This window comes from Falco naumanni, chromosome 5 (genome assembly GCF_017639655.2).
Source record: "Falco naumanni isolate bFalNau1 chromosome 5, bFalNau1.pat, whole genome shotgun sequence".
NCBI lineage: Eukaryota > Metazoa > Chordata > Aves > Falconiformes > Falconidae > Falco > Falco naumanni.
The window spans coordinates 47309854-47323640 of NC_054058.1; the positions used below are offsets into that span (position 1 = coordinate 47309854).

At 40.6% G+C, this 13787-nt stretch overlaps 1 protein-coding gene across 1 annotated transcript in view; it reads left to right on the forward strand.

Annotated features, from left to right (window-relative positions):
* SLC17A8 (solute carrier family 17 member 8) overlaps positions 1-8089 on the forward strand; it is a 35274-nt gene extending 27185 nt beyond the window's left edge. Inside the window, exons 10-12 of the mRNA XM_040596772.1 lie at positions 760-870; positions 2237-2364; positions 3007-8089. Coding sequence (XP_040452706.1) covers positions 760-870; positions 2237-2364; positions 3007-3345 — 578 coding nt within the window. The 3' untranslated portion in view covers positions 3346-8089. The remainder of the gene's footprint in view (positions 1-759; positions 871-2236; positions 2365-3006) is intronic.
* The last annotated feature ends 5698 nt before the right edge of the window (positions 8090-13787 follow it).

The window sequence follows — 13787 nt, forward strand, 5'->3', positions numbered from 1 at the left end:
TGGAGTCGTTCTCCACTGCCAGTTCCTGGCTTACATTATTTATGGATGGCATAGGCTGCCTGAAATAGAGATGCCTGCAGTCAGAGATGCCATGCAGCTTGGCTATGCATCGTCACAAAGGATTCTCAAATTCATTGTATCTTCCGGGTGTATTTTCAGTATCATTAAAAAAAAACAACAATGAAAAAAACCAAACCAAACCCCCAAACCCAACAAACCCCCAAACCAAGCCAAAACAAACAACCCAGAAGGATTGTAATGTTACATATTAGAAATGTCAGTTTCTGTGATGGCAGAGACTGGAAATTCCCTGTGATGCTTAGGTACATCCTATTGTGTTGGTGCCACACTTATATGTAAAATGCTCTTTTGTTCCATTTACCAAGCACATCTCACATCACCACAACCATGAGAAATTGAAGGCAAGAAGTGTTTTTCTCCTTGTCCTATCATGTTTGTGAATTTTTCAGGACTTTGCAGAGTCACTTTCTCATTGTGTCCCTGTACTGCTCAGTGAGTTAACTTCACCAATTGCTTGAGTTGTTTACACAGCAATGAGGAGAAAAAAGTATGTTCTCAAACAATAAATACTCAAATATCTCTGTGAATCCACAAATCTTCCATGCATGTTCAAAAACAGCTATAATATACAAAAGAATTTTGTCTCATCTTAGGTTGCTGTTCGTGTTAGACCTTATTAGTATCTCCATGAGCAATAGTAATTTAAATGTAATTTGTTGCCATGTGTTTCATTTGAAGGCTTTGGCATGGAAGCAACCTTGCTTTTGATAGTTGGTTATTCTCATACAAAAGGTGTGGCTATTTCCTTTCTGGTGTTAGCAGTAGGCTTCAGTGGCTTTGCAATTTCAGGTAAGAATTGATCTTATTCTTGGTTTTACTATTAGTGATAAAAGTGATGTCATTATCCTCACTGTTGTTACTGTCATAATTTCTATTATTCTGTTTGCTCTTAATGTGGCTGCTTATGGGTATTCCCTGTTTCTTCCCATATCAGAAGTAATTTACTCCAGTGTCCATGAAACATGTTGCACATAAGAGATGAAGCTTTGAAAGAATCTGTTCTTGATTGATTCTAGTTTACATCAGCTTTGTGCTGTTATTTTCTAGTATACTTCTACAGTGTCAGCCACCTTTTCTTCTTCCATAAACAGTATCCCTAAAAGGAGAGAGAGAGAGAAAATTACTCTGGAATGAATAGTTGCTCAAATGGTATCAGTTGCAACCCCGCTCCCAGCCCTAGCTGCCAGTTTCTGCTTTCTAGGTCAGTCCTCTCCCTGTTGTGTCCTATAACCAGCCCTTCTCCAGAACAGTTGTTTGTAACACTTTCATGGGTCTCTCCAGTCTCATATTGACTTTTGTAGCTCCACCAGTACCATCGTTATTAAAAAAACCTCTTTTGTTATGAATATGGAAGGCCGTCAGCTAGCAGACTGCCAGGAAGATGGATCTATTGAACAAAATTGACCAGCAAAGTAACTACTGGTCTTTTGCTGGTTTAGGACTGTGCAGGTGGGAAGTAGGTTTTTTACTCAGTTACGAGGTGCTTGCATAGGAGACCATTTCTATCAATCAATTTTTATTGCAGGATTTTCCCAGTAGTCAACTTTTTACTGTATTTAATCCCATGCACTTGGAATTCATCACCCTTTCTTGTGATCATCCATAGCTCCTATGACTAATTTTCATTACCTAAAGCACGAAAATTATCTCAGCTGATTTTTACTATTTGTTTTTATTTCTTAATAAAATATGTATCCAAAAGATACACTATAGTAAGGGTAATTATTTTTCCTACTGTTTTTTTATCACGTTAAACTGCTACTTAAAGTACTGGAAAATATGTATTAAAAACCACTAAGTCATAAAGAAAAATATATCAGACATTTGACTAACACGAGGCATTCATTCCTTAATTAAAGATACTTGCAGAGTGCATTGTTTCAGTATGAGAAAATGGGAAGCACAGATACTTTAAAATTTCAGCAAGGCCGAAACAAACTAAGTTTTCTATACAACATGATTCCCAAAGGGGTTTTGAAAAAGAATAAAAAGTTGCAACATATCTTCCATCTTTATCACCAAGAAAATACTACCCTTCTTTCTGGTATATATAGTAGGGGGGTTCCTACCTTTTTGGCTTCTTCAGTCAGAACAGCTCTAGAAAGCTACCAAGCACAATGCTGTGCAGTTGACCGTTGTCTCTCGTTTGTTGTAGGATTCAATGTGAATCACTTGGACATAGCCCCACGTTACGCTAGCATTCTGATGGGCATCTCCAATGGTGTGGGGACACTGTCAGGAATGGTGTGCCCACTTATCGTTGGGGCAATGACAAAACATAAGGTAACATTTCTCTGTGTTTTCTTGGGAAAGGATTAGGTAAGGCCACAAAAGATAAGACATTTCAAAGCTTCCTGGAAACTCCATTTCATCATTGATCTCTGCAGCTGTTTTCTGTTGATTGTCTTAAACGCTCACTTTTACAATACCCTGGTGGCCAGATTCTTGGCTATTATAAACTAATTACCTGTTTATCTAAATATCTACTAAGTAACTAATCAGACAATATTTTATACTACCTGAGGCTAAGTCTCTGCAATATCTTCGTACCACTGGGGAATGCTTATAGGACTTGGGAGACTCCTCTACAATGCACCCCTGACAGGGTTCCTAACCAATCACTGTTTTACAATAAGATTAGCTTAACTGTTAGAGAAATCTCTGAATTTCCGACTCCATGAATATTTCACATGCAAGACAGAAAATTCACTGTGAGGAAAAAAAATTCCCATGTTATATTTTATTAGCCATTGTTATGAAAGAAAAAAATCTTCATAACGACCCTCATAAATTGCTCCATCTGTAACATCAGAAATCAAACACTGATCACAGTCATTGTTCAATATGTGCTAATTTGTGGTCTAATTCAGACAGTAATATTTCTTTTTTACTGCAAACTTAATGAGACCTGCACCATTCTTTCAGACCCGTGAAGAATGGCAAAACGTCTTTCTGATCGCAGCGCTGGTGCATTACAGTGGAGTGATATTCTACGCTATCTTTGCTTCTGGGGAGAAGCAGGAATGGGCTGACCCTGAAAACCTCAATGAAGAGAAATGTGGCATAATTTATCAGGATGAACTAGCTGAGGAAACAGAGATGAATAATGAAACTTTTGTAAGTCCAAAGAAGATGTATGGTGCTACCAGTCAAAACAATGAAGTACAGAGAAGGGAATGGAGAAGGCAAAAGCAAGTAACTCAAGACATGGAAGAACAGACTTCTTACCATTATGAAAATGGAAATTTTCAAGATTTGTCATAATACTTGAAATTGTAAGGTTTGTATAGCAGCTACTCCCATCCCCCCCTCCTGCCTAGCTGCCCCAAATCATCAGGTATCCATATTTATTCTCTTATTCAATTGTGTAACATCGGGCCATGTGGCTAGATAGAAGGGGCGGTAGTTCCCTTCTAGTGGTGTGGAAGAGGGCTAACAACAATAGGACTTGGAGAAGTAATACTAAATCCTTGCTCAGCCATCATATCCCCTTGGGAGGGACTTCTGCACCCATTAGGCGATGACAAGCTATGGCAGGTTCCTGCCTTGTGCAAGCTGTAGGACTGACTGTAAGAGCAAGGAGTACCCTCATCTTCCTATCTGAACAAAGTAAGGACAAGGTCATATCAGATGCTGGATCCACTGTGATTTGTGTAATTACTGGGCTCCAGTGGTGTGAGAATCTGGTCTGAGTGGCCCTGCTTTGTCTTTTTAGGATTCCTGTAGGTTGGTATTCGAGCTGCTTATTCCATGTCAAACTACAGACTCATGCTAAAAGATCAGAGTGGAGGGAAAAGCAGATTTATGACAGTAGGCTGTAATTAATTACTAATGGTCACTCCACAACAGGAAGAGGAACATGTAGCAAAGATGGCACAGTATTGCTTCAACAGTTCCTTCAAATTGATTGACAGTCTGCTTTATACGCATAGCCCACCATAGCCCACAGAGTCTGGATAAGGTCATAAACTGGATACTTGTAAGATTTCTCCCCCTTCATAGATTTTGTGCTGGCATGAAAAAATTTTGAATACAAAATCATCATTAGTGATGTAATATAATTAATCCTTATGAAAGGAAATCTTAGTCCTATTTGGATTAGGTTTCTCACTCAATTCATTATTGTGAAGTAATTTAAATATATTTTTCTAGTATTATACTGATAGAGTTCCTGGCCTCAAACCCAACAGTCCTCATTTAGGTCAAAAAGCTTGCTTACATGAGTAAAGTCTTTAGTTCTGCATCTATAACTTTTCAATGTGTCAGTCTGACTGTTGCTGCAAATGAAGTACTGTAACACTTGAGAGTTAGCAGAGTACCTATGTCTAAAAGTAATTTTCTTTTGCCATTGGTATGTGTTTGCCCGTGTAAAGTGGCTTTAGCCTTTTTCTACCATTTTTAGAATCAACCAGTGGAGCATGCTGTATCATCTCAGTTAGCTGCAACCCAGAGACTCATTGTGGCATTAGTACTCTTTTCAGAATGGAGAATTTCAGTAAGCTGTGATTTAATTTGTCTTTCGTTATGATTACTGCCTCATTAAATTCAAGTGAAAGCTATCCTGTCTAGCCTATGATGTGCTTTGTGATGTTTCAGTATTGTTGTTCTCATGTACCATACATAGCCACTAACATGCATTTTGCTATTTTGTTGAAGTACAATTGAATACCGTGAGTGGAATTACACTTGTACATTCATTTGAATCCATGGATAATTTGTCTTCCCTACAAATATAATTAAGCAGGGAGACCAGGAAGCTAGCTGATTCTCTTTTCATGTCTCTTGTTCCTTTTACTGCCCAGCAACATACAATCTACAACTATATATGGATCAGAAGTAAAGGGAGCTGAACGGATGCTGATTTGACTGCAGTGAAGACTTTTTTATTGGTCTCAGCAAATAATTTAATGGTAGGGGTATTGTTATGGTACAGCTCAATCCTACTTTGATACAATGCAGTTTATTAATAAGCCTCAAAAAATAGCTTTATTCTGTAAGGACAGAAAATATTTTTTTTTCAAAATTCTAAATTTTAGTTTAGACTAGAGTTGCTGATTTCACTACTGACATGTAAAACAGGTATAAGAAGATATTTTCTTTCTTTCAGGTCATAGTCAACATTTGGGGATTTAAGTGGCAGAAGCTTGAGTCAAATGTTCTCACCAGTCTATCACAAAAGCTGGACCAGCTGCTGTTAAACTATTTTGCAATGTCCACCATAACTTATGAAAGAGAAAGGGCCACTCCTCTGCATATGCACAAATTAAACAGCTTCCTCCTCCCTCTCCAAGCACTTAGCATGTAGTTACTGCAGAAACTCCTAACAGGAAAAATCATATTATGAAAGGATTTAATATAAGAATGTAAGTATAATCTGGCAGAAAGAGAAGAACAAACAATGGACTATTCTAGAAACAGTAATGTTTTCTGAGAAGTAGCATCATTATTTCAGTAATGATAAAGGGTAGCTTTCCTGGCTCACTATGAGGAACACAAAGGGAGTGAATGTTGTTGTTACAACAAAGAACTACAAACATCCCAAAAGTTCGGGAGTGGCCAACCGGCACATGAGAGCTCAGTTGCCTCTCTGGTGAATGTAGCTGCTTTCTTACTGCTATAGATATGCACCACAGCTATCACAAGTGACATCTTACATTAGCAGGATCATTTTGTATCCACCAACAGACTGCACTGATTTAGTTCAGTGCAAGTTTGACTTCAGTGGACATTTGAGTATTATTTAATGCCCTGAAAGAAATGGTTTAGAAACATTTGGACAACCTTTTGCATTTAAATAAGTACTTTCTTTCTTTTCTAGATTTAACTGCTTCCAGAGGCAGAATATCATCTCTGACCAGTTGAAGTTATGTACATACCACAATGCTTGTCCAGGCAATAGCATTCAAATGTTTGGGCTGCCTTTCTCCCTTTCCTTTTCATCTGTTTAAATTGTTCAGGTGCATTGCATGAAGTGTAAACATCAGCACTGTTTGGAAGTTAGTTTTTTCTTCCTGGAAATTTTTGTTACTTAATAAACAATTTGATTTACACAGTGGCTTCCACAATAATGTATGACCAAGAATAAAGCCAACTTACTGGGAACAAACAGGCTTTGTAACTCCAGTGGGTGTCTCTATCTGCAACTGGCTCCAACAGCCTTTTCTTGTGGGATCTGAAGAAAGTGCAGTCACTCAGGGTGTTTCTGATAAAACTGACTTAAAATACGTTAGAATTTGGAACATTTAAACAATCAGGCAAACAGCTGGCATATGCCAACCTGACTCCAAAGAAGTCACTGTTCTAATGCTAGTGGACAATGATATTTTCATCACCCAGATAATATCAAATGGTATTTTCTAAGGAGAAATACTAGCTTGAGTAATCTTCATTTATTGCATATTTCTATACATTTCTCTCTCCCCATGCCCAAAATAACTTTTGCATATCTTCAAATATAAGACAGTGCTCATACGCTCAGAGTTTGATTTGAAAATGGCTTTCTGATTGCTGAAGGAAGCAACATTTGGTTTATATTGGGAAGAGTCATCTCTCCATACTGTGAAATGGTAAAATAGATAGGCTACAGAATACTAATTTAAGTCTGAGATGAGAAAAAGTAGGACAGTAAGTCCTAGATATTTGTTGTTCAGTGTTGTTATCCACTGATCTTTCTTAATAAAGCAAGCTGCAGCTTTTATTTCTTTGATGTCTGATGTTTTCTAGGCATTACTAGCAGAAGTTTAACAGTATTAATTCTCCTCTTATATTTATGCAAGAGTTAAACAAAAATTTCCTTGGTTCCTTGTAGTAAGAAAGGAAAAATTAATGACAGAAACAATGAAAATTCACCTGAGTGAATTATCCAAGGAAATAATCTCTTAGTCCAAAAGAATATACAGACTTTTGGGTAAAAAATATAACAAGAGCATCCAGATGTTAACAAAGTGCCAGGAGGAGTTTCATGTGTGTAACATAATTATTTTGAAGGTAGCAAGGCAAAAATTAATTCAAAATCATGCAAAATGTGTCATGGCTTTGTGTGAATGTTTCCAGTTGACCACTGTTTACCGATAGTTACAGAAATCTTTAAGTTTAGTCATTATTTTGAGGAAAATTTTGTAAACCCTGAATTTCTTATCTTATTTTTCTTCCTATTTTCTGTTAAAGACCTTAATTTTAGAGTGCTATTTAATTATTCATATTTTAAGAGAGAGGAGTGAATATTTCTTGTGTTTAAAAGAACAGAAAGGGGAAAAGAGAAAAACAGAAAGCAAGTTGCCACTAAGAGCCAATGCAGACAGTGCTGAGGATGGATATCAGCTTCCAAATCCTTGAAACAGAACTTGGCGCTCTCTAGACTTTTGAGTTAAAAACCTGCATGTTGAGACCTGATATTCTTCATCATCCCAAGGTTCAGGGAGTTCAATCAGGACTGATTTCAAAGCTTAACTCTCAGGAAATCAGGAATAAATAAATGGAGAGATTAAAAACTCTTCATTCTTATATCGTCCAAATGTGTATGTTGGATTAGATAACACTGCTAGTAAGATACACTACTAGCACTCCTGCAACTCTATATGTACATACAGAAGACAGTCTGGCAGGCTTCTTTGAAAAGATGCTTTTAATTACTCACATACTGATACCAGTAATTTCTTAGCTTCATTTGATAACAATGTTTACTATGACATGAAAAATTGTCCCTTTTTTATCTCAACCTTTTTTGTTTTAGTGTTTATACTGCTTATCATGTTTAGAGCTCTTCTACATGCAAATTCACGTAAGAATGAAATTACATAAGAAATGTAGTAAGATTGTACTTTGTGCTGAACTGTCTTTTAAATAATATAATAAAGCCAACAGGTTTTCCCCCAAGAGCATACCATTTGGATATTTAAAGTCTTGATCATAACAAAAGCTTGACCCATTTAACTTGTTTCCCTCCCCTCATTTAATTACAGCAGCCAACAGACTACATTTGTTTATGTATAACCATACTTATCTGCTCAATAAAGTCGGTGCTTAGACTCTTGCTGTACAAACTTTTGGCATCTACTTTGCTCCTTATTTTAGGGTTAATTCTACCTGCACAAATTTAGAGCTCCTTTGAGCAGGTCATGGCTGTTTTGTTAAATACGTGTTAAGAAAACACTCAAACTCATGAAAAAGAAATCTCCGTTGGCTCACGGCTGTGGTTGCCCAGAGGTGTCTCGCAAATCTTTGGAGCATCAGCCTCAGGAAGACAACTTTTGTAGATCAGGAAATATTTAATGTACTCAATAAAGATAGCTCTGCTCTCGAGAGCTAGCAGTCATCACCAGAAACACCTGTGCCAGGTGTTTTCTTTCTGCTGGGTATAGCTGTGGTGAAGAGTGAGGGAATTAGTCAGAGAAACTTGCTAATGCTGTGATTAAGATAAGGAGAATGGGACTTTTTCTTGTTTTAGGGAGGGGACTTTGATCCCATCTGCTTGTTCCCTGCCCCCTCCTCTGCGTGTAATGAAAATAAAGATGTCTGCATGTCCTGAGAGATCTGTTTCCTGACAGTGATCAGTTCTGCAGTGTGTGCTGGTAGAAATCTGCAGGGGAGTGGAAGCAGCTTATGGGTCCCTGCAGCTTCATGGTGGGCACGGGAAAATCATAGTACTAATGTGCAACTTGAATTTAGACATGAAAGACATTCATGTTAAGGACAAAAACAAGTGAAGGACAATCAACCTGAATGGCTGTAACATTACTGTTGTGGAATAATGCTGCTGTACAGGGCAGGCAGAGGCAGCTGGGACTAAACCCAGCAGGCATGTTGTCCCTCAGCAAGGAAATTCAGTATCCTCTGTCCTTCACTGTTCACTTTCCTATTGCTCCATGCTGGCTGCAGGTTTACCTGTTACGGTGCTTTGGGCATAGCACAGAAAAGGGCTACAGCTGCACTGGACCCTTATCTTTACTCTGTATTTTTTTGTTTTCATGGGTGGCTTCTTCTGACCCTCGCTAGCTCATGGAATGGTACACAAGACCCCAGGGCAACACAGAGTCATTAATAGCAAGGATTTGCTTTATAGCAAGCCTTTTTTCTTGGTGTTTTGTTGTTTTTGTTTTTTGGGGTTTTTTTTTTTGCTAGAGAGATAGACATTTTGTGCTGAGGTTCCTGCTTGCAGCAGCAGCTGGAGCAGCTGGGCCATGGCAGGTGGCTGAGGTGTTACCCTGACTGGCCAAAGGTCAAGGCCACACTGGCCTGGCCTGCACCCTCTGCTCTGCCAGAGCACCAAGGGAAATGTCACACTTGGACAGAGCTGGAGGGCAAAGTTACTGACAAAGCTGGGATGGAAACTGCAGCTGGGATCTCTGTCCCCTACCCTTGTTGGCTGCATCAGTTACAGGAACTGTCAAAGCATGAGAAGGAGCCAGTGTTTCTAAGTAATTTTCTGCATTTCTAATCCACATTTTTACTATTTCCAAGTAACCACCTCTATTCCAATTTCATGAAAAGCTGTGAGCAGCTAAAAATGCCCCTTGCTGATTGGCACCCTGTGCTGTTATATTTACTTACAACAAGCAGCAGCCCGCAGCTAACTCCTGTCTCCTAAGCTGCACCCAGAGCCCATTCCTCGCAGTGCTCCCAGTCCATCCCTCCGTCAGTGCTCCTGAGCCGTACCTTTGGCGGATCCACCTCTCTGCACCTAGCCCTCTCCACAGGTGGAGTGGGAGGACACAATTTACCCCTGGTATGCAGAAGCTTGCACAACTTCAGCTGGCTCTGGTGGCTCTTCTGCTTTAACACTGCAGGGTCCCCATGAATTGCAGCAGGCATAAGGCGGGGTGAGGGCATGCCCGAAGCCCACTAACCTGCTGGCCTCTTTCATGCTATGGCTCAGGCAGGAGGATTATCTAGCAGTGGTTCTTGGGCAATTTTATGTCTTTCAGAGATGATATGGTGCTGACTCCTGCCAATTACTAGGAAAGACTTCCTCAAAGTTTAACAAAAGAATCGGCCTCTTCAAAAAGGCATATAGAAGTTCACTAACAGATTGTCCTCTGGTTTGCATCAGTGGTTGGGATTGGTTTTAGAGGACACAGGCACATATTCGTTTGAAAAACAATCACAGGATGTTTCCCTGAGCCATCAAATTGCTGCAACAGCTGAAGGTCAGCAAACCCTCCAACCTGACACACCACAGATGCAGATTTCCTGATCAAGAATGGCTGGTAAAAATCCTTCTAGGGAGCATAGCATTTCGTTCAGTAATATTTTCATTAGCACTTCCCCCAAGAAACTATGAAATATCTAAGGATGAGGGACTAAAATCTGCCAAATGTGTAGAGTTTCAGTTTCCACAGCTGGTGTGGTCCCCAAAGTGTGAGTAGGCTTAACGTTTTGATTTATTTAATTATGCTACATTTTCTTTGGGGAGCTGTCTGTATTTGGGAGTTTTCTATAGCTAGTGTCTTAGTGAAAGGTACCCAGATTCGTCTGATTACTCCACAACACATCACTTCTTAAAGCATCACAGAATAGTTGAAGTTGGAAGGACCTAGTCCACCCCCCACCTGCCCCTGCCCCACCCCCCCCACCCCCACCCCCTCCCCCTCCCCCTCAAAGCAAGGTCAGCTACAGCCAGTTGCCCAGGACTGTGTCCAGCTGGGTTTTTAATATCTCCAAATGTGGACACTCCACAGCCTCTCTGGGCAGCCTAGTAATGTCACAGTGGAAAAAGTTTTTTTGTATGTTTAGATGCTTTTTTCTGTATTTCAATTAATGCCTCTTGTGCTTCCTCTTGTGCTGTCACTGGGTATCACTGAAAACAGTCTGGCTCCATTTTCTCTACTTGCCCCCATTTGGTATTCATACACATTGATGAGATCCCTCTTGAGCCTTCTCCAGGATGAACAGTCCCAGCTCTCTCAGCCTCTCCTCACATATCAGATGCTTCAACCCCTTAAATATCTTCATGGCTCTTTGCTGGACTCACTCCAGTAAGTTCATGTCCTACTTTCACTGGGGAGCCCAGAACTGGACCCAGCATCCCAGATGGGGTCTCACCAGGGTTGAGCAAGGGGGAGGGATCACCTTCCCTTGACTTATTTGCAGTGCTCTTCTTAATACAGCCTAAGAGGCTGTTAACCTTTTTTTGCTGTGAAGGCAGATTGCTGGGTCACGTTCAACTTGTTGTCTATCACGATGTCCAGGTCCTTCTCTTTCCAGCCCACCAGTGTCTTGTGGTGCATGGGGTTATTCCTTCCCAGTGTAGGACTTGAAGATCACGACGTTCCTGTCAGGCCATTTCTTCTGCCTGTCAAGGCTCCTCTGAAAGGCAGCATGATGAGCTGGTATATCAACCACTCCTCCCAGTTTTGTATTGTCTGCAAAGCTGTTGAGGGTGTGCTCTGCCCCATCATGCAGGTTATTAATTGGTCCCAGTATTGACCCCTGGGCTATACCACAGATACTGCCTTTAGCTGGGCTTCATGCTGCTGATCCCAAACTTTTGAGACCAATATTTTAAATCCAGCTCACTGTGTACTTCTCTAGTATGTACTTCATCATTTTGTCAATGAAGTTATGGGAGACAATGCTGAATGTCTTGCTAAAGTCAAGCTCTCCTCTTGTTCACTGAGCCAGTCTTCTCATCGTAGAAGGCTGTCAGGTTCATTGCCTCCTTCTTAAAGATAGGAGTGATGTTTTCTTTTTTCCCAGTCATCAGGAACCTCTCCAGTCATTAAAACCCTTCAAAGGCAATTGAAAGTGGCCTCACAGTGATGCCAGCAGCTCCCTCAGCACACTTGGTACATCCCGTCAGGACCCATAGACTTGTGCACATCCTATCTGTTTAGATGATCCCTAAATTGATTCTCCTCCATGGAAGGTAGGTCTTTCTTGCTTGGACTTTCACACTGGTGTCAGGGACCTGGGATTCCTGGAGGCTGGTCTTACCAGTGAGGAGTGAGGCAAAGAAAGCATTGAACACCTTGGCTTTCTATATGTCCTTTGTCTCCTGGTCCCCTGATGCATTCTATAGCAAGCCCAAACTTCCCCTAGTTTTTCTTTTGCTGCTGATACACCTGTAGAAGCCTTTCTTGTTGCCCTTCACCTCTCACCAGCTGTAGTATCAAATGAGTTTTGGCTTTGTTAACACCATCCCTGCATGCTTTGCATGCTCTATATTCCTCCTGAGTCACATGACACTGCTTCCACCACTTGTGCACTTCTTTTCTGTTTGATTTTTGTCAGGAGCTCCTTGTTCATACATGTGGGCCTCCTGATGACTTTGCTTGATTTCCTGCTTTTCAATATGAACTGTTCTTTAGCTTAGAGAAGGTGATTTCTGAATGCTAACCAGCTCTTCTGGACCTCTCTTCTTTCCAGGGCCATATTCCATGAGATTCGTCCAAGCAAGTCCTCACCAGGCCAAAGTATGCTGTCTTGCTGCAGAGTTATGATCCTGCTTTTTGCCTTATTTCTGCCCCTTCAGATCTTAAACTTCACTGTCCCATTGTCACTACAGCCAAAGCTACCCATGACCTTCACGCTCCCAAGCATTTCTTCCTTGTTTGAAATAATCAGGTCCAGTAGAGCATGTCTTCTCTTCAGCTCCTCAATCGCTTGTCAGTTACAGTCACTTATCGGTTATCAATGAAGTACTTCAGAAACTATCTGGATTGCTTGTCCTTGCTTGTGTTGTCCCTTCAGCATATAGTGGGGTCGTTAAAGTCCCTCATGAGGACTGCGGGCTGAATACATGAGACTTCTTCCAGTTGTCCAAAGAAGGTCGCATCTACTCCTTCCTCTTCAGACGGCCTGTAGGAGACACTCACAACAACATCGCCCTTATTGGTCTGCCTCTAATCCTGACCTGTAAACTCTCAGATGGCTCAGGCTCCGTCATATACAGGACAATTCCACGTCCTTGCTGACCTGGTCTGTCCTGCCCAAAACCCCTGTATCCATCCAAGGCAGTACTCCAGTATTATGAGCTATCTCACCACAACTCCACGATCCCAATGAGAACAGAGCCCTGCAATTCCACACAGATGTCTAATTCCTCTTATTTTCCCCTCCATGCTGCATTAGGGAGCAGCTAATTTTTCATCAGGAAGTGTGTGAGTATTCACCATCTAAAGGCAAAAAATTGAGCCCCGCCCCCCCCCCCCCCCCCCTTAATTAATTTCCAAAACTGTGGACTAGGAAGTAGACTGGTAACTGTTAAAATGTGATATTAAGTGGAGGGATCAAGGGAAGGTACAGGAAGACAGTGGTTTTTCACACCTCAGTTATTGCCTTGAAGTAATCCAGGGTCAGGTACAAAGGCAGTCAAGATCTCATTTCATTTTAGCAGCTTCTGGCTGACATTCCTGTTACAGAAATCATCATGTCTCTGCCCACAGCTACTGGCAGTCTCAAACAAGAGAAGGGCTGTATATGGGCCATTATAGATCAAGCTTTTCCACTTGAAGAAACGAGGAGCAGTATATTTACACAACGGAGATTTATTACATTCAAGAAGCAAGTATCTGGTTAATTACAGTTAAATTCCTGGAATAAATTGACAATATTCCAAACAAGACTTTATCAGCTTCTTTGCAATACAGTCCCTTTTACTGGCATGCTGTTCAAAGGTTTCTGATGCAACTCACATTTAGGAGAGTTACGTAAAACCTGATGTAGGAATGAGTGACAAAGGTTTTATTTATTTCATATTATTACCTGTT